We start from the raw sequence: 21577 nt of genomic DNA, 5'->3' as shown, positions 1-21577 counted from the left end.
TAATTTTGCATGCACTCACCAGAGAGAGATAGAGTTGAGAGGGAGAGTAACAAATCAAGTTGCTAGGTCTAGGACTTGAACTGTGGTTCGCCATTTGAGAGTCTAGCACCTTAACTACCACACCATTTGCTAGTCTCTATAGATGCATTTTAAAAGATTACTAATAGATTCCTTGAGTGTTATTAGAGTGCAGATCCATTTACTCCCTTAATTTTTTTCCTAAAATATTATCACCTTTAACAGAGGTGTCTGGGAACTTAACTCTAAGCAGCATTCTAGGTTACTCTAGGGTAATCATGAATATTAGGTAACAAGGAGTTTCGTTCTAAGACATAGCACATGTCTAAGATCTAATGCATTATTAATTATATTTTCATTCTATCCCACAAATCAGTCAGACAGAATGTGATCCTGGAATGCCAGACCACTCTACTTGATTTCATAGACCTGGGATCTTCGTTTGCTATCTAACTCTGATGCGTCTCCATTTCTATTTCTCAAGCTACAGAAGCATCTTTTAATTAGGATGGCTAAATATTTATTTTATAAAGCTTCTTATTTATTTCATCCATGAACAAGAAAGATGAGTAAGAGAAAGTGAGAGAGACAACACCCCCAACAGGTTCTTGATGCCGTAATCCACCCAAACTTAAGCCATAGACCAAGGGCATGCACTGCCTGTTAGTACTCAGAGAGGTCTCCAGACCTCACAGAGCACTGGATTTTATTGATATGCCACCATTCCACCTCAAAATGTTCAATAAATACCTGATCTTCATGACAAAAGTATACATTAACTACTGGAGAAAATTACCAATCTACATATACCATACCAGGCCCCCATTTTTTTGCATTAAGAATGTTCACACTTAAAAGAGTTATCTATGTAGAAGCTACATATGTATTTAATCTCTAAAGTTATTTACCAATAAAAGTGCCCTTTAGAATGCGTAATTTTAGAAACACTGTAAAAACTTAGTGCACTTACCAAACATCGATCAAGAGACTCATATGAATTTATCCAGTGTAACTTTTTAAATATTTTGACTGAAATAATTCTCTATATATGGTGTTTTAATATATTGAATAAATCTGAATATATCATAACATAATAAAATTGAGCTAATTAATTTATTCTTCATCTCACATACTTATTTTTTTGAGACTGAGGAGAGAAATAACTTTTATTTTAAAATTTCATGCTTTAAATTCATGTTATATACACTAAGTACTATATAAAATTGTGGCCATCCTGCTTATAAACATAAAATGTTGCCAAGTTAGAGAACAGAGTATTAATAATAATAATTTCTAAATTGACTCGTGGTTTTTTCTTATGTTATTTATTGGGTTAACAGAAGCATTTACCCTTAAAGTTGGTAAACATGGTATCAGAATATTATACAAGCAAATCTGTCTTCTACACAATGGCCCACTGGGTTGCATTTACTCCAAACAAAAACAAAACCCACTGGCACTGTACACTAAGCTGTATCCATATCAAGGTTGCAAGAACTGGTGAAAGCCAAAATGAATCTCTGAGGTTGGAGAGACTCTTCAATAGTTAATCTTTAGGTTTAGGGAAGTCAAATAGTCCTAAACACATTTCACATCTTTTTAAATTAGCAAGTGTTTGTGGCCAGCAGGTGATGTAGTGGTTAATGCACTGGATTCCCACAGGGCTGACAGTTGTTTGAGTCTCTGAATTGGAGACTTGCGTGTGTGCCAAAAATGCCAGGAGAATGGAGAAGAAGGAATTGTGGTGTGGCCATGTACCTTGGGGAATGATTTCTCTCCCTCTGTCTCTCCCATGAGAACATATGCTATATAGAAAAAATTAAAAGGATACTATTCTTTTTTTTTGGCAGTGCATAAGATTGTTGGCTTATTACTGATTTGAGTGTTTCTAGAGCCTTAAACTTTCAAATGTTCAATTAGTTCTCAATCCTTGGATATCTTAGCTAGAAACTTATGATCTGATTCACTAATTGTATCTGATCCATGAGTGAGTATGCTAAATTACTATTTTCTCCCAATAAATGGAAAAGGTTAACTCTTTTATCATTCCCAAACCTAAACTTCAGTGGTTTCACTTCAAAGCTACTCAACTGAGAAAAATTCCTATCAAGCACAGTTACATAGTTATTTTTAAGTAGCGCTGATGACAGTGCCATTACATCACAGTGCAATGACACATTAGTGAGATATAATTATATTTTACATTACTTCACAGCTTTACACAGTTACTTCCTAGAGAATCTGTTTCAGACCAATGGACAACTCTCAGTATACATAAAGTTAAACATTAGAACTCTATCTTACTTTTATACTTGAGCTTTAAGTAAAACCTTAAGTTGAAATGCCATTATGTCCTTATCTTAGAATTAACGGAAATAGGAACCCAGTGGCTTGGTGGTTTGAGAAGAACATTTGGTGATGGTGGCTCACTAAATCTGGCTCCCACATAGTTCTGATTAGCTTCAGGTTTTGAAAGTAAATTGGGACTGGATAAGCCAGAATTCCAATTCTGATTATTGGGAAAATTTCTGTTCTTGCCCCTATTTTGGATGGCCTGCCATGCAGCTGCTGATGAATTTTAACTATGTCTCTTTCTTTTTTGTTATGAACAAACTTCACCTGGGGATTCTGATCTTATCTCTGTCTGTTAAGTTGTTGTTTCTTACTACCATTTCTAGACTGAGGGTCTGAAATGTTATGTCTCTCTCCACCACCCATCTTCACCTTCTTTGTCACATTTCATCCTGTTTTTGGACTTGCAAGATTTCTACCACCCATCTCTTCCTGGCTGCCAAGTCCAGAGTAATAGATGTTGTTGATGGATCATTCCCTTTGTCTTAATGCAGCTTTCGTGGTCCAATTTGCTGAGTTGAGCCCAGGAGCTGAGGCCAACATCTGAGTCCACTGAGCACACAAATTTGAAAAAAGTCCTGGCGACTTTAACCTGGAAACTACGGGGTGGTTCCTTCTCAATCTCCAAGTCTCCCTCCCTCTCTGAGGAGAGTAGAGGTATGGATTACACAAAGCCCACAAGCGTGGAGCAGCTACTTAGCAGCCACCCCAGCATCTCCAACTCCACCTCCTCCTCTGCCTCTACTCACAAAGTAGAGCACATACTTGTTTTGAGACTATTTCAAATCTACTCTTTGGCCAGCCCGTAGCCTAGCAGTTAAGGAGACTGAACCTGGTACGGTTGACCACCGTGACTCAGTCCAGACTCATCCCCACCAGGCATGATGGCCACACCATTATCCCTTCTCTTCTATTCTCTTTGGCTTCTGGGCATTCAAAAGTATTAAGTAGCTGATCTAAGATCCTCAGAGTCAGCCATGTGGGTCCAGCACCTTAACCACCATGCCACCTGCTGGCCCCCTGTTGGTCATTTTTCTGAATTTGGTATAGTGTCTATTTAGATTTTTGTCCATTTGTAGTTGGGTTATTTGTTCTTACTGTTGAATTATTTGAAGTCCTTATATAATTTGGATGTTAACCCCTTATCAAATATATAGTTTGCATATATTTTCTCCCATTTCTCAGTTGTCTCTTTACAGTTCATTGATTCCTATGCTGTGCAAAAATGTCTTAGTCTGATGCAACATCATTTGTTTATCTTTGTTTTATTTTTCTATGTTTTTGGAGTCGTATCAAAAAACTCATTGCCTAGAAGTGTCATGATGCCTTTCCCTTGTTCTGTTCTAGTGTTTTTATAGTTCTATGTTTTATATTTAAGTATTTAATTCATTTTGAATTGGTGCTTATGTGTGGTGTGAGATGAGTATCATTTCATTCTTTCTGCGTAGTTCACCTCTGACATTGCCTGAATGGCAATGACAGAATTGTCACACTCCACCCAGCGAATGCCATCACACCCATCATTTTTTAAATAAAGTCTTTTCTCCACTAAAGCAGTTCATAGAATAAATGACAGATATTGTTGTACAACTATAGGAAGCATAAAAACAAACAAACAAACAAACAAACAAAAAATAGAATAATCTAGAACCAGAAAAGGAGAACAATGATATTCCAGTAAGTGATTTAAAGAAATCAAGCTCTCTGAAATGCTAAACAAAGGATTCATAATAACAACTTTAATGAAACACAGCACACTTAAGCTAAACATGAAAAAATGGTCAAGCACATAATTCATTAACATAATTGAAACTGTAATAAAGAGTTTGAAATCATAAAAAAATCTGGTGCTAAATTGTGCAATATATTTTTAAAAAATAATAAAGGGCATTAGTAGTAGTTTTGATGAAGTGCAAAAGAAATCTGTATACTTGGAGACAAGTTATTTGGAAATATACAGTCAGAACAAGGTAATAGAAAAGAAGAAAAAGAATCAATAAAAGTAGTGAAGGTACTTAACAAAAATAAGAATGTGTGGAATGGGGGGGGGGTTGAGGAGAAGAGGATAGAGAAAGATAGCAAGAGAACAATAGAAAGGTAAGGCGTTAGTGAGAAACAGATATGGCTTATTACCTGTTGGTGATGACATGTATAGTATTCTCAACAGGATTGGTCTGAGAAGTATTTCATGATGGGTAAAGTGTTTTTACAAGCAAAATGAGAAATAGTGATTGACTGTTTTAAAAAATAATTAGAATAATAATAACACTGATGGGGAAAACATAGAAAAGATATTGAATGATAAAGTGAGGAGATCAATGTCTCTGTATTGACTGACATGCATGGCATTCCCTTTTGAAAAAGCAATGTAATACACTGTAGAATTATATGTAACCCAATGTAATATAAAGAAGATTATGATGATAATAATAATTTAAAAAAATAAAAAAGAAGCGCTTGTTGGATGAAAGCCACCCCCCCGCAAAAAAAAAAAAACCAAGAAAACCTTTGGCTTTGTGGGACAATATCAGAAAAACTAATTGTTCTTTTACAGAATTTTATAAAGGAAAATAGAGAAAGTGATAGAATATTTATTTAAATAAATAACACATAAAGCTACAAATCTCGAAAAAGATATAAATATTAACATATAGGAATCTCAAAATTTTCTAATCAGATTCAATTCATATCAGATCACACTGAGACAAGTAATTAAAGTGTCAAAAATTGAATAGAAAGAGAGATGCTTAAAAGTGGTAAGAGAAATAAGGTGTCTATTGATATAAATCTAACAATAGATTTACCAGAAGAAACCTTATAGTCTAGAAGAGAGTAGGATAACTATTCTAAATAAATGAAAGAGTAAAGGAAAACTGCCACTCCAGAATACTATTTTTTTTTGGAGGGGGGAGAGGTTTCTGCTATAGGGTGCATGAACTTGGCAGAAAGACAGAGAGAGACAGAGAGACAGAAAGTGAGAAATCACCCCCCAGGGGGGATGGCCATGCCACAATCCCTTCTCCTCCATACTCCTCTTGGGATCTTGGGCACGCATGCACACATGCCCGGTGTGAGTTTAAGCCACTGGGTCTGGGACTCAAACCACGGTTGACTACGTGGGAGTCCAGCGACATAGCCATTATTCCTGCTATGTGTTTCTCTGTCTCTCTCTCTCTGTCTCTCTGGAGAGTGCATGTGCCATATATCAAAAAATTTCTAGAACAAAAAAGAAATGAAAAAGAGATGAACACTTTCTCATATAAGTCAAAGCTGAGAGATTATTCCACTACCAAATCTATTAGAAAAGAAATTCTACTGGAAATTTTTCAAGTTGCAATAAAGGGATGCTGCTTAGTAGCATAAGAACACATGCATATATAAAACTCAATGGTAAAGATAAGTACACTGTAAAATTCACAATATACAAAAATTGTATGGGATATGTAAATCACTTTTATTTCTAGTATGATGGTTGAAAGACAAAATTATTTACAGTAAATATATCTACAATAATGGTTAAAAACCTACACAAGTATTTAAAATGTAACTTATGACATAAAAAAATAAAATGTGTATGTGGGGATAAAATTGTCATGTTTTTGTATCAAAGTTTAGATTTTATCAGCTTAAAACAACTTGTTCTAATTGTAATATTCTTTTTTAATGGCACAGGGCACACATATAGTCAACAGAGAGAGACAGGAAGAGGGAGGAATATCCCCTGATGGGGTGTGGTCATATCTCAATAACTTTCCCTCCTTTTCTCCATCCTGTCAGGATTTGGGACATGCAGGCACAAGTGCCCAGTGTGATTTTCAAGTAACCATGTCTGGGATTTGTACTGAAGTTTTTCATGTGGAATTCAATTCCTTTGACCACAAGGTTACTGGACTGCCTCAGAATATTTTTAAAAAGGTGTATTTATAGTTATTTCTTCCATGAATGAAGGAGAGAAATAGAGACAGCAGTAGCACCCGCAAGTCTTGGCACTGTGATCCTCATGTTCAGCCAACCCTGAATCACGGGCACATGCATGTCCGGCATTCTCTGGGAGGTCTCTGACCATAAACCCAAGCCATGTGGGTCAGCTTTGTACTTGGGGTCAGTTATGGCATCAGTCAAGAGTGTTTCTCTCTTTGATGGAAGAAATAAATAAATAAACTTTAAAAATCTATCTATGTAAATGAATGTGTTTGGGTCAGAGTGTTTCCTGGATTCTTTTCTTTTGTTTTGTTTTAAGGTTTTATTTTAGTTTTTTTGCTACAGGGTGTGTGTATTTGCCTGAAAGAGACTGAGAGAGACACAGAGATGGGAGAGAGAAGGTGAGAAATCACTGCCAAGGAGGTATGGCCATGCTGCAGTACCTTCACCTCTATTCTCCTCTCAGGATTTTGGGCATGCACACACATGTGCCTGGTGGGATATTCAAGGCACTGCGTCCAGGATTTGATCTATAGGCAGCTATGCTACAGCTCAACATTTTTACCACCACACCACCTACTGGGCTTTCTACTGGATTCTCGATCTAACAAATAGAAACCATATCTGGTCCCAATGTAGACTTCAGTCATGAACAAATGTCATCCTTGGATGCCAAGAATGTTAGCCTTCAGCTACCTGCTTTACCCATCGTTTTAAATCTTTAAAACTTTTTTTTTTTCAAATGTCCTGGATATCTAGATATGCATGTCTCTTTGCTCCACTTTCAAATACAGTCCCAATTGGACGGGCACACTCTAACACATTTCCTCTATTTTGAAATCTCCAAAAACTCGTGATTCCCTATCTCTATATTCCCACCTCCAGGTATACCGTATTATTCAGAAACTTGCACCGCACTGAGCTTTAATAGCTCCTGTGGGAAATTTCCCTAAGCCAGTATGTTCTCTGCTGAGAGAGAAGATGAATTAGAAGACTCTGAACTACTTTGGAAGTTTAATACATATGGAATTTTATAATTCTGTTTTCAAATATTTTGTCTCCACAGAAATGAGCACTATTTAGTAACCTAAATAGTAGAGAGGAAGACTCTGTGTAAATCTCACTTCCTGTTTTGTATCTCTAGATCAAATCCAGGAAGCTCTCTAGTCTGTTACCCAAAAAGAAAGGTTTCTTTGTTCACAATCGATGGGGGCAAGGATATTGGGAGAACTGGAGAATGGTTTTGTTTCCATTAATGTTCTCTCTCTATTTTCACATCTGTTTTGACTTGAAGATGTAGTCTTCTAATCTCGTCTTTGGCAAAGCTGAATAATGTACGTGCTACTTTTGTGATGCTATATTAAATAATTCATGTGTCTATCCTCTCTTTACCAAACAGTTTCTAAAAAAGTGTTGTCTGTTGTGATCTTTGGCAGTCTCCTGCTCTTAAACTCGACTGATGAATACCTATAAAATATTACAGAAAGCCACTGTCATGGTATCACGGTATCATTTTCTCAGGGGCCTAATGAATCATTTCATCAACAAATTGAAGGAGAGGTCATTGTGTGCCTATGAGTACTATGGATTTTGCGTTAGGATCCATTTATAATTCTTTACTTGGGTCAAATGTACTTCCTTTTGTTGCCATATCTGAGTTTCTTAAGGAGTTGATGCCTGTTGATATTATAAAAGAATACTATTATTGGTATTAATAGGATGGAGGTATATTCTCATATATAACAAGACATCTTTTTAGAGTGGCATTCTTTGCCAGAGCATTAGTCACATTGTTTCTTTTTTTTTTATTGTTATACTTCAAATGCACAGGAAGTTTTATTATTGCAAATTATTTTGGCATTTGGATTGCTCCTAAAAAGTTCTGAGATTTGTTGCCCATTCATATGGGTTGTCTAGGTGAAATGAAAAATATTCTTCGTTTCCATAGCATAACAAAATCATGGTTTACCCTCAAAGCATACCTATTGCATTGTCAGAAAAGTCATGACTTATTTTTTTGTATGCTTTTCTAATGCAAAAATACATCATAACTTTCTGACAACCTAATACTAATGGTCTATGTATTTGTGACCTTTCTTTTGGCCAACTGGCAAGCTCTCATTAATTCTGTTAAATCCATTATATGGGCTGATTTTTTTTTCATAGAGTTGGGCACTTTCAAGAATGTCTACCATGAAAGTGATGCATATCCTACCTGGTAAAGTCCCTGATAATCCCTTAAATAAAAATAAGCTCTGAGGGACCAGCAGATGATATAATGGTTACATCACTGGACTCCATGTAAATGACCACAGTTCCAATCCTGGACCCGGCAGCTTAAAACTCACACTGGGCGTGCGTGTGTACCCAAAATCCTGAGAGGAGAATGGAGGAGAAGGGATTATGGCATGGCCATTCCCCCCTGGGGGGTGATTTCCTGCTTTCTGTCTCTCTGTCTCTCATGCACCCTATAGCAAAAATCTTTCTAAAAAACAATGATAAAAAATAATCTATGAACCAAATCAATTCATTTTCAATGGCAATTTCCTATAAGTCTTCCCAAGAGGAGGATTAGTTAGCAGGTTGGTGGTAATGTCCTTCTTCTTGTTCATGCGGAAAAAGAAATAGGATAGAAAGTAAGAGTGTTATAGTATTTTAGAATAATGTTAAGGGCGGAAAGCAGAAGTACTTCATAAGAGATGAGATAGTAGAGGAATAATATTGAGTGACGTGAGGTGAGAATTTAGGAGAGATTTCACAGGGGGAAAGGCATCAATACATAGTGGAAATCCTAAAATATGTTCTTCAACATTCTTACATAAAGTGCTGGCAGATGATACGGCAATCATACAAGAAAGGTGTCCTCTTGCTGGTGGACCTAATTGTTGGCTAAAATAGCAGATTGGTCAGTTATTATCACTATATTTTTTGAGTTAGTACTCCTAATGCATTTCCATTTCTTTTATATAAGAAAAAGAGAAAGTTTATAATGGATGACTAATGCAATCATTTTAGTGAAAGCTTGTTTTAAATATTTTATATGTTGCATTTCTTCTTCCCAGCAGATTGGGTCTGTTTGAGTTTGTTTTAGTTTTTCTTATCTCTTTATTTTTTCTTGCCTTTTTTTTTTTTTTGGATGAAGGTTGAGACATAAATGAATAACTTGGAACACAATTCTTACAATAACCTCTTAGTCACAGAAATCTTCCTTTTAGTTTTGGTATAAGAAAGATCGTAATGGTTATTAGTAGCACTGTCAGAGAAATCACATGTCAGACGTATGTAACTGACTAAATTTAATTTATCCTTGGCACTTTGTGCCCCCTAGTGTCCAGTCACTGTAACACAGGAATGGTGTCTTCTCTGCACTTTATCAGGGTAGAGGAGCACAAAAACAAATTAGCCATAGACTGAATTATTGGAAACTCAATATCATCTACTTCTGCCTTTAATATTTGAGAAAAATAAGCTGGACTCTTGCTATAACTCTGGGGTAAGACCACCCATTTGTACTGGCATTCCCCCCAAGTGAAAGCATAAAGATATCGACTAATTCTGTTCTACAGATATGCTGAAAAAGGCACATAGATCAAAGACAGATAAGCGACTGACAGGAATGGGAATAATAGATAATAAGGCGTGTAGATAGAAACCACAGGAAGTCTAGGGATTATTATTTTATTCATGGCCCTTAGAAAACCTCCAGTCATCTTTATTTGGCTTCCTCTCTAGGAAGATGAGTGTGTTGCAAGGACTTGTGCAAGGTATTACAAGTTCTTTATCAAAATAATCCTGAATGATGGACTTAACCTGTTAAAGTCTCAGTTCAAGAAGATATTGTTTAATGGTTGGTAAGGACTTAGAAATATCCATAGTTATTTCTATAGGAATTATTGATCTAATTCTTCTAATACTCCCAATTTTCCCACAAAGATTCTGATGTTCTGGACAATAAAGGCTCCAATTCTACCTTTTCAAAGTCTTGACTAACTTTGATGAGCACGATATTACATGTAGGATTCTAAATTGTGTTCCCTAACCTGAGAATCATCTCCTTTGTCTGTGAGGATAAGTTATTGTCATTATGTGCCTTGAGAAAATCTCTTCCTAGCAGGTGTATACTGGTGCTATCTACTGCACAGAGAGCATGATGACTTACAAATTCACAGCATTGAATCAAAAGGAGTATGATTTAAAGGCCATAATTGGAGGATTAAAATCCTCTGCCATTTGAACTCTTCTGTTACTCTAAGTGAAAAGAGTTTTAATTAAGATAGGATTGAGGACTGATAGTGTTGCACTGGTACCTCCCAAGTGCTCTAGTACCTTCCTCATTTTTAAATATTTCTATTTCTTCTAACATCGTCGTTTGAAGCAAAGGAAATTTACTCTATATCCCCTGGGGGCACCTCTATTCTGATTCCTGATTTTTCTCAGTGTCTTTTTCTGAGGCTTTTTGTTTCTTTAGTGCATGGACCTGTTTGAGTTTCTTGCAGTCCTTTTTAATATTTTTCTTATTTTATTTATGTATATTTTTTGCCAGGGAGTACATGTGTTTGCCAGAGAGAGAGAGATATAGAAACACAGAGAAACAGATGGAGAGAGAAAGAAGGAGAAAGTACTCTCCATGGATCGTGGTCATGCTGCAATCTCTTCTCCATTTTTCCATCCTATCAGGATTTGGGGCATGTATATACATGTGTCCAGCATGTTTTTCAAGCTACCAGGGCCAAGATTCAAACTCTGATCAGTTATGTGGTCTCTAACTCCCGTAGCCACTTGGCCTTGGGACTCACCCAATACATCCTATCTTTTTATAATAATTGTAGTTTATTATTTTATTTGCCTATTGAAATCTCTGGAGAAAGGAATTAAGTCCTTGTGACCCTCTACCTTGATTTAAATTGCAAACTCACTATCTTAGTTGTTTCCTTTTCTTTCTTGAGGATTATCTGGGATGATTAGTGGGCTAGGGTGACAACATTATTAGTGGACAGTGATGCTGAAGCCACACTGTTCCTTTTTATTAAAGTTACTAATTTATTGTATAAGCCTTGCATAAATCTAGAACTTAAAAAAGCATCAGTCCTACCATTCCCCCAAATTTCAGGTATTATCCCTGAATGCTCTTTGAATGTTTTCTCAAATCCAACATAAACATAAGATATTGTTTCATCTGGGCATATCTTATTCTGTTTTTCTTTCACCTAATCTCTAATTTTTGGAAATACCTGTGGCAAAGTGGTGCAAAGACAATCAGCATCCTCTGAATTGGTTTCTCCCATCTGCATATACTTTATAATAGAATATGAAAGTCTTTTCCAATCTGCTAGTCTGCTTCCCCAAACTAATAATTAGATTAGCTAATAAAAGGATGAAAATCCTGGGACCAGCAGTTAGCATAATGACTATGTCGCTGGACTCCCACATAGTCGACCGCGGTTCGTGTCCCGGATCCGGTGGCTTAAAACTCACGCCGGGCGCGTGTGCGTGCGTGCCCAAGATCCCGAGAGGAGACTGAAGGAGAAGGGATTGTGGTATGGCCATCCCCCCTGGGGGGTGATTTCTCGCTTTCCTGTCTCTCTGTCTCTCTCTGTCTGTCTGGCGAGCGCATGTGCCCTATAGCAAAAACCTCTCCAAAAAAAAAAGAAAAGAAAAGAAAAAAGAAAGGATGAAAATCCTGGGTCGTAAGTCTTGAATGTTATTTAAAATTCTTTAGCAAATGCAGTGAGATCTTTAGTTGGGGCTGAAAATCCAGAGATTAAAACTTTTAACTCAGTTTTGCACAATTACCATGTTAGATGCCCCTTTTTCAGAGGGGTTTGTTTTAAAAGGAATAATCACTATCATTTCTTTTGCTGGTGTTTTCTGAACTTTTTCTCATTTGAGGCAAAAGCATAGGGGGAAGAGGATAAGGTAAAAGGAAACAATCTAAAAGAAAAATATCAGAGAGTAAAAGATAAAAAAAATAAAGAGTAGAGAGGGGCTGGCAGGTGGAGTGGTGGTTAAGGGTGCTAGACTCCCACATGACTGACCAGGTTGAGTCCTGGAGCTGGTAGCTTGGGAGTCCAGGGACATAAGCCATTATGCTAACTGCTGGTCCCTGGACATTCTCTTAAGAAAAGAGTACATAGAGAATTTTCTTTGCATATGATTCCATGAACCTTAGGAAGCCAATCAGTATTTCCTTAAAAAAAAATCTTAAATCAAGTTCATATCAAGTGTCCAGAAATGATCTTCATTAGAAAAATGCAGAATGTGGTTTTACAACTGTGATCTCTTTAGCTCTGCCAGATATCCAGACATTAGTTTTTCTTTCTTTCTTTCTTTCTTTCTTTCTTTCTTTCTTTCTTTCTTTCTTTTTTTTTTTTTTTTTTTGGAGGGTTTTTTCTTAGGGGGGGTAGGGCGTGTGCGCTCACCAGACAGATAGAGAGAGACAGAGAGATAGAAAGCGAGAAATCACCCTTCAGAGGGTATGGCCACACCGCAATCACTTCTCCTCCATTCTCCTCTTGGGATTTTGGGCACGCATGCACACACACCCAGCTTGAGTCTCAAGCCACTGGGTCTGGGACGCGAACTGCGGTCGACTACGTGAGAGTTCAGCAACATAGCCATTACCCTAACTGCTGGTCCCAGTTTTTCTTTTTCTTTGATACATATTCAAAAAAGGAAGGTTTTATAGAGATTTGAAGTTCACATCATGATAAATGACAACATTTATGAAATACCCGTGTCTTTGTGTTAAACTTTTGTATTTTTCTAATTTATCTTGCCATCTTTTTCTCCATACATCTCTATTACTTTTCCTTCACCTTTTCTAGTGTAGTTATATTAAAAATGTGACTCCTCCTATCCCTAGTAGCATAGGAAGGTGACTCCTAAGCTAGAGTAATTATCATTAAATTTTAAAAATATACCCTCTAGATTTATACCAACATCTAGGTAGTGTCTGTAACTTTCCTTTTCTTCATCCCCAATTATGCCATTAGCTGCCCTTCCCATTCTTTAGATGGAGACGTAGTGTTTTACTTTCTGGTTTTACTTGTCAATTTTTGAATGTGTGCGTTGATCATAGAAGATACATTGTACACATGTGTTCGTAGTCACCCTCGTTTACTAAATAATTACCTTCAGCATTTTTTCCCAAGAATGTATCTTTAAATTCTTCAACATCAAAAATATCTGCATTTTAAATTATTTGTTTTACTTTTAACCTCAAATGCCAAATTGACTAGATATAGGATTCTAGGTGTAAAGCCTTTTTACTGCAGAACTTCCATAACACTGCTCTACTTATTTCTAGGTCTCAGGTTGTCCAATGATAAATCCGTTGTCAGTCTGATTCTTGTTCCTTTGTAGATTATCTTTTCCCTATCTCCAGAAACCTGTATTATTTTCTTTTTATTACTGGAATTACAAAGTGGCACCAAGATGTGCCAGAACATTGATTTTTCCAAATTGGGATGTCTTTATCTTTTACATGCCATTCTGAGATTCTTGTATCTATTAGAGTTTACAAATTTCTGATCTGGGTCCTGAAGTATTAGTGCTAAAGGAGAGAAGAATTTATAACTATTTTGGTACTTGAGACAGAGAGATCACAGGCACTCGTAAGGCTTGGGAACTTTTAGGAAACAAGCGATTTCACAAATCAGAAGCTTCTCTGGAACTGATTTTATTTGCAGTAGAACAAATTTGAAAATAATATAGAGTTCATTAGAGCTGTAAAATGAATGCTGTTCTCACAGTTTAATTCCCTGGAAAATGCAAGTGGGTTCTGAAGCTCCATGTAATTTGGTTCACAAAAATATTTAGCATTTCCCCTCATGGCTCAGACTCAGTTTTCCATCACTCAACCTGAGGAAATAAAATGATAGAAATCAAGGATAAGGTAATGCCCCTGTACAGCTGAATGGATTGAAAAACTGTGGCACATATACTCTATGGAATACTATTCAACCATTAAGAACAACAAAACCCTGGCTTTTGACAGAAAGTGGAAGAATATGGAAGATTTACTGCTGAGTGAAGCAAGCCAGGCTATGAAGGAGAGACATTGTATGTCCCCACTTAATATATACCGAGTGTCTGCACTCGATGACTGAAACTGATTGGCTAAAGGATGTACAAACACAAGAGGTGGATGTGAATGCCAGATGTGGTGGGTGAGGAGGAGTAAGACCTGGGGAAAAACATTTGAAGGAGGGATATGAAGACAGCATTGTTGAGACAGGGAGGTAGTGTTATTATATTTTGATCAACTTGACCAGGGAGAAATGTTCACATATTAAAATGATCACCTTATACGCTAAATAATGTGATTGAATGTATTAAAAATGTAAATAAAAAAGAAATAAAAAAAAAAGAAATCAAGGACCAGGTAGTGGTGTTACCACTATAAAGAGAAAATGTAATTATGTAAAAATCACTTGGGAAAAAGCAGGCCTAGGTCTGACTTGAGTGATTCTCATTGACTGCTCAGAGACTCTGTTTACTTTGTACCATCCCTTCTCATCTCTGGGTCAGATGCCTTATTTATAAAATGAGAAAATGGGTGTCAAATTCTTTACAGGGGGCACTTCTACATTTTTTTTATTTTTTACAATAACAATTTACTAAGAACTTATCACATTTAGAATTGTTGAAAACAAAGATGATACCATTCTTATTTTATTCCTACTATCTTTCTTTTCTAAATTATTTATTTTAATTTTATTTATTCATTCATTTATTTTAATTTGACCAGACACACACACACACACACACACACACACACACACAGAGAGAGAGAGAGAGAGAGAGAGAGAGAGAGAGAGAGAAAGGAAAGGTGAGAAAGCAAGCCACCAGGTCTGGGACTTGAATCATGGTCAGCCATGTGGCAATGTCCAGTGTCTTAACCACTATGCCATCCACTGGCCCCCACCACTGCCTTTCATAGTTGAACATTCAAAAATTCTGAGAGTTGAGATGTCTGCTTTCTAACAATTTTATACAGCCTTGTAGTGATATTTCTTATAGATAGTATGTCACTGTTGTAGCTTAAATATTGTTATTTAAAATTAAAATATAATTTAGTAGGCAATAATGGTAATTTGTGAGCTTCATAGTCTTATTTATAAATCTCTGATATATTTTATTGGTGCTTTCTATTGCAAAAATGAAAGCTCCATAAAGGCAGAAATTTCTGTGTATTGTGTCCATCATTTTACCTCCAGTTCCTATATTACCACCTGGTATAGGGCCTGTAGATGGCATAGTGACTAAGGTGATGGACTCCCATGTGGTCAACTGTCATTCAAGTCCTGGATTCAGCATCTTGAAACTCACACTGGGCATGTGTGCTGTGCATGCCCAAAATCCTGAGAGGAGAATGGTGAAGAAGGTATTGTGACATAGTCACCTTCCCTGGGGGGGCAATGACTTTCTATTTATGTCTCTCTGGCAAGCACACAAGCCCTATGGCAAAAATATCCTTCTCTCAAAAAGAGCTCTGCCTGGTACATTGTGGGTATTAATAAATATTTGGTAAGTGAATGACTCAAAATTAAATTTGCTACTACTTTAATATCCAAATAGACCACATTCCTTCAGGAATTGACTGAATTTATTGTTCAATGGCTAAATCTCTTTTTTATGTTTCCTTTGGACTACAATAGCCAAGCCACTACGGAGAAAAAACTATAGAGACATGGTGAGAAATATTCTTTAATCTCTATGGGCCAAAATAGTACATCCTATAAAAGGAATACAAAACCTTCTTACCTCTTTGTTTCATTTAAAATACAGCTGTTACCGTAGGTTTTTCCATCAGAACCACAGACAGGTTTGTAGACAGATTTACATTTTGAATTTCCAGTTGGGTTCTTGCTGCTGGTACTGCCAGCCTACAGTGATGTGAAAGACCATTAGATAATAAGGTAAATCAATTTAATATAAATATTATAATAAAGCAAATATTTATTACTAATTGATTATTAATAAATCTTTTTACTGCACTTACTTTATTTATCACTTTTATTTAATCCATATAACAATATATTGTCCCATTTTATAGCTGCAAACATAGAGACTTAGTGTGTTTAAGTGATAAGACTAAGGTCATAAATGGATAAAATGTTCAAACTGTGATTCAAACTCTGAGTTATCTACTTCAAAACTCTTACTCTTACTATAGTCAGACTGCTTTCACTCTTATTCTTTGGAGACAAGTCTTCTCCTATGTGGAAAACAATAGTCAACAAAGAGTCATACTGAAAAATGCAAAGACATAATTTAATTGACCCCCTTCTTTTTACATTGAAAGAATAACAACAAGGAGGTAGCATTATGCAGAATTGCTAAATTCTGAAACCGTTGAAAACAAGATTTTAGCTTTCATCTGAAAGGGTTATGAGGAGTGACAGTTTTTGAAGTTGAAAAGGTAGCATGCTTAAAGAGCTGAATTCTCACATGGCCAACTGTGATTTGAGTCCTAGGCCAGGCAGCTTGAAAATTATTCCAGGTGTATGTGCATACATGCCCAAAAGCCTGAGAAGAGAATGGGGGAGAACAGACTATGGTATGGCCATCCCTCCCTGGGGTGGTGATTTCTCACTTGACAAGGAAGACAATAGCATAACAAGACTCATAAAGGAATATAGGAGACATACTAATCAGATAGATGGTCACCTTTTTGTAAATATGATTCTTAATAGGGCAATAATTCATCCATCTAACATACAATTCAAGAGAACCTATTACATATTTCACTTATTTTAGGTTCTGGGGATACAGCTTTGAAAAGAAATGTACTTTCTTCTAGGAATTCATGACCTGGCTAAATAAATAGATAATATATTACAAAGCAATAAGCTAAATTTTATGATGAAGGAAATCATTAGTATTAAGATGATAGAGGATAGGTGGGAGGGGCAAAGAGAAGAAACATTTAACAGAAAAAGAGTATAAAATTCTCTGTTGAAAATGATGTATATAGTAATATCATTGACTTGAGTGTCATGGATTACATGCATGTGTTGAAAAAAAATTGTGTGCTACAGAGATGCACAGTGATGGAATTTAAATTTTAAAAAGAATTTTTTAAAAATAATTTATGGGAACCAGCAAATGGCATCATAGTGACTATGTTGCTGGACTCCACATATTTGACTGCAGTCTAAGTCCTGGACCCAGTGCCTTGAAACACAGGTGCATGCATGTTTCCCAAGATACTGGGAGGAGCGTGCAGAAGGGATTGTAGCATGACCATCCTTCTGGGGGGTGATTTCTCACATTCTTTCTCCTATCTCTGTCTCTCTCTCTTCAACAGTGTATGCACCCTAAAGCAAAAACTTCTAAAAAAATTTATTAATGGAAAAATCCAAGAACTATGATATGGATAGTCTGTGAGCAACAGTGACACCAAATAAAGCTAGATGGCATATAGGAACTCAATCATGAACAACTTTAAATTCCATGTTTAGAAATTTGGGTTTTATCTTCTAAGCAATGTGGAACCACAGAAAAATTTTAGATAGCAGATTGAATTATCAACTCAGAATTTGATTTAGAAATACAACCTTGGTGGTTTGTAGATTATGAATAAGATGACAATGGACATGAACATTGTACATAGCAGTGGTGTAGACTCAGTTCATGGGAATCTGGGTTGGTTCAATATGGGTAGAAGGCCATTGAGTAAAAAATGATAGAGGAGAATGAGAGATGGACTCAAAGGGCATGGAACCTATTAATGAACATAAATGTTTTATTGAAATAATTGACTCTAACACTTCTCTCATTCTACTTAATCAGTATCATAAATTGTCACAAGTATAATGTGGAGTTAAACCATTTATAGTCTTGGAAAATAGAATAGTTGAGATCAAGTGAGTGAAAAATAAAGAGAAAGATGTTATCACTAACCCGATTCTCCATTATATTGCCGTTCAAAGGGTTGTCTACAGTTTTTCTTTCTCTTTTATTGTAAAAAGACCTTGATTTCTTTTGTTGGCTAGATAATCCTGACTTCCCTTGCTGGTTAGAAGACCCTGGATTCCCTTGTTGGCTAGAAGAACCTAGATTCCCTTGCTGACTGGAGGACCCTAGATTCCCTTGCTGGCTAGATGATCCTGGTTTCCCATGCTGGCTAGATGACCCTGGTTTTATTTGGATAGATGGCATGGGCCTCACTTGCTGTCTAATTGCCATTGGTTTCCCTTGCTGGCTAGATGACATTGACTTCCCCTGCTCATTAAATGATCCCAGTTTCCCTTGCTGGCTAGGTGATCTCGACTTTTCCTCCAGACTAGATGATTCTGACTTTTCCTGCTGGCTAGATGACCCTGGCTTTACTTGCTGGTTAGATGACATTGGCTTCCCTTGCTGGCTAGATGACATTGGCTTTCCTTGTTCACTAGATGATCCCAGTTTCCCTGGCTGACTAGAAGACGTCAGCTTTCCTTGCACACTGGATGACCCTGGTTTCCCTGACTGGCTAGATGATCCCATTTTCCCTTGCTCACTAGATGATCCCATTTTCCCTTGCTGGCTAGATGACCCCATTTTCCCTTGCTCACTAGATGATCCCATTTTCCCTTGCTGGATAAATGATCCTAGTTTCCCTTGCTGGCTAGATGACCCCATTTTCTCTTGATGGCTAGATGACCCCATTTTCCCTTCCTCACTAGATGATCCCATTTTCCCTTGCTGGCTAGATGACCCCATTTTCCCTTGCTCACTAGATGATTCCATTTTCCCTTGCTCACTAGATGATCCCATTTTTCCTTGCTGGATAAATGATCCTAGTTTCCCTTGCTGGCTAGATGACCCCATTTTCCCTTGCTCACTAGATGATCCCATTTTCCCTTGCTGGCTAGATGACCCCAGTTTCCCTTGCTCACTAGATGATCCCATTTTCCCGTGCTGGCTAGATGATCCTAGTTTCCCTTGCTCACTAGATGACCCCATTTTCCCTTGCTCACTAGATGATCCCATTTTCCCTTGCTGACTAGATGGTCCCAGTTTCCTTTGCTCACTAGATGATCCCAGTTTCCTTTGCTGGCTAGATGATTCCAGTTTCCCTTGCTGGTTAGATGATCCCAGTTTCCCTTGCTCACTAGATGATCCCAGTTTCCCTTGCTGGCTAGATGACATCAGCTTTCCTTGTTCACTAGATGATCCTGGTTTCCCTGACTGGTTAGATGATCCCAGTTTCCCTTGCTGGCTAGATGACCCTGGCTTGCCCTGTGGGCTTGGTGACCCTGGTTTCCCTTGCTGGCTAGAAGATTCTGATTTTCCTTGCTCATTAGAAACTCCTAGATTTCCTTTTTGGTTAGATCCTCCTGAATTTCCTTGCAAAATCCAAGCTCCTGACATCCCAGACTGTTTCAAAGCTCCTGGCCTTCCTTGTTGATTTAAATTCCCTGGCTGGTTAGAATACCCTGGTAGTCCTTGCAGACTAAATGTCCCTGGCTGTCCCTGTGTGTTACTGCCTCCTTGCTTATTAGATTCTTTTTGTCTTCCTAGATGATTAGCTTCATTTTTCTCTAGAATAAGTGCAGGATCTTGATTTTCTTCAAGTTGGAAAAGATTTGTTTTCAAAAACTGGGTCGAAGACACTGGAATGACACCACAAGCACAAAATAAAATATGGTTATTTATCTTCAAGAACTTAAAATCAACAGCATTCACCTCAAGGTGTAGTAGAATCTAGGTAGTAGAGAGTGTGGTATCCTCTCTCTTTCCTAGAAGAGAGGATATTTAAGAAAAATAGAAGATGGCTAGAAAAAATGGTTAAAAATTATTTCCACAGAGATAAATATGTATATGAGTTCTAGGAATCAAACATTGTTCACTAGCAGTTACTAACATGGGGCCAACAGATGGCTTAAGGCACTGGATTCCCATATGACTAAACGTGGTTTGAGTCCCAGATCTGGTAGCTTGTTTTCTCCTCCCACCCCCCCATCTCTTCTCTCTGTTGAGCACACATACTCTATAGGAAAATTTTTCAAAATAATAATAAAACTAAATAAATAATTATTTTAAAAAAAACAGTTGCTAACATCAAGTAGAAATAAATGAGAGATGGGATCAGCAGTTAGCATAATGGCTGTGTCGCTGGACTCCCATGTAGTCGACCACGGTTCGCATCCCGGACCCGGTGGCTTAAAATTCTCCTCCCCCTCCCAACTCAGGAGAGGTGGAAGGCAACATTACAGGCCTTCTTCAAGAGACAGCTCCATGGCTCCTGTGATCTAGCCATTTTGGGGGAAATGGAGAAATGAAGAGGTCCACTGATAAATCGGCCTCCAGCATACAAAATTCACGTGATTGAATTTCCAAGTTTTGGAAGAAACTGACCATCCACTAGATGACTAGAAATCACTGCAGGACCACAAGAAATATGGGGAAGCAGGAAAATACCTCTCCGCCAAGGGAAAAAGATAATAGTGCAGTGGAAATCATGGAAATGTCTGATAAAGAATTCAGAGCATTCATAATGGCAAAGCTTACAGAGATGGAAGAGAATAGAGACAAGGAACTGCTGAAGAGGAAGGAGAAAGGAGTTGAAGAGTTCCAGAAGGTGAGGAAGTTCATGCAAGATCTAAAAGAGGAATTTCACACTTTACAAAAGAATCAGATGGAACTGTTAGAGATGAAGGCTATAATACAAGAAGTCGAAATTTCCCTTGAAAGTATTAAAAGCAGACTAGAGCACACAGAAAATAGAATCTCAGATGCAGAAGAGAAAATTACTGGCTTAGAAAAATCCACCATGAAGACTGAGAAAATGGCCCAAAAATTTGAGAATAATATACGAGAAATACTAGATACAATTAAATGTCCGAACATCCAGATAATAGGCATCCCAGAAGGTGAAGAAACTCATAAGGGAATTGATAATCTATTCCATGAAATCCTGCAAGAAAACTTTCCAAACCTGGAGAGGCACTCAAAGATTCAGTCCCAAGAAGTACAGAGGATCCCAAATAGAATCAACCCTAGAAGATCTTCTCAAGACACATTATAGCCAGATTGACCCAAACCACAGACAAAGACAAGATACTAAGACTGGCAAGAGAAAAACGGCAAGTTACCTACAAAGGGTATCCCATCAGGCTAACAGCAGATCTCTCATCGGAAACAATGCGAGCGAGGAAAGAACGGGAAAATATATTCAAAGTGTTAAGAGAAAAGCAATTTCAGCTGAGAATACTGTACCCGGCAAGATTATGTGGGAAGAAAAGACAAGAACATTCTCAGATAAACAAAACCTGAAAGAATTTACCAGCACCAGACC

General features: G+C 37.2%; 1 protein-coding gene and 1 pseudogene across 1 annotated transcript in view; both read right to left on the bottom strand.

Annotated features, from left to right (window-relative positions):
- Positions 1-2324: 2324 nt before the first annotated feature.
- LOC102493506 (proline-rich nuclear receptor coactivator 2-like) lies at positions 2325-2736 on the bottom strand (annotated as a pseudogene).
- A 10847-nt stretch (positions 2737-13583) lies between these two features.
- MARCOL (MARCO like) overlaps positions 13584-21577 on the bottom strand; it is a 12174-nt gene continuing 4180 nt past the window's right edge. The window contains exons 2-5 of the mRNA XM_027771656.1: positions 18596-19892; positions 18199-18460; positions 16057-16178; positions 13584-13701 (exon numbers count right to left, since the gene is read on the bottom strand). Coding sequence (XP_027627457.1) covers positions 13584-13701; positions 16057-16178; positions 18199-18460; positions 18596-19892 — 1799 coding nt within the window. The remainder of the gene's footprint in view (positions 13702-16056; positions 16179-18198; positions 18461-18595; positions 19893-21577) is intronic.

This window comes from Tupaia chinensis, unplaced genomic scaffold, assembly GCF_000334495.1.
Source record: "Tupaia chinensis unplaced genomic scaffold, TupChi_1.0 Scaffold000228_1, whole genome shotgun sequence".
In the NCBI taxonomy this organism is placed as follows: domain Eukaryota; kingdom Metazoa; phylum Chordata; class Mammalia; order Scandentia; family Tupaiidae; genus Tupaia; species Tupaia belangeri.
The sequence above is the reverse complement of the archived record's forward strand: the minus strand, read 5'-3'. Positions and strand labels throughout refer to the sequence as shown.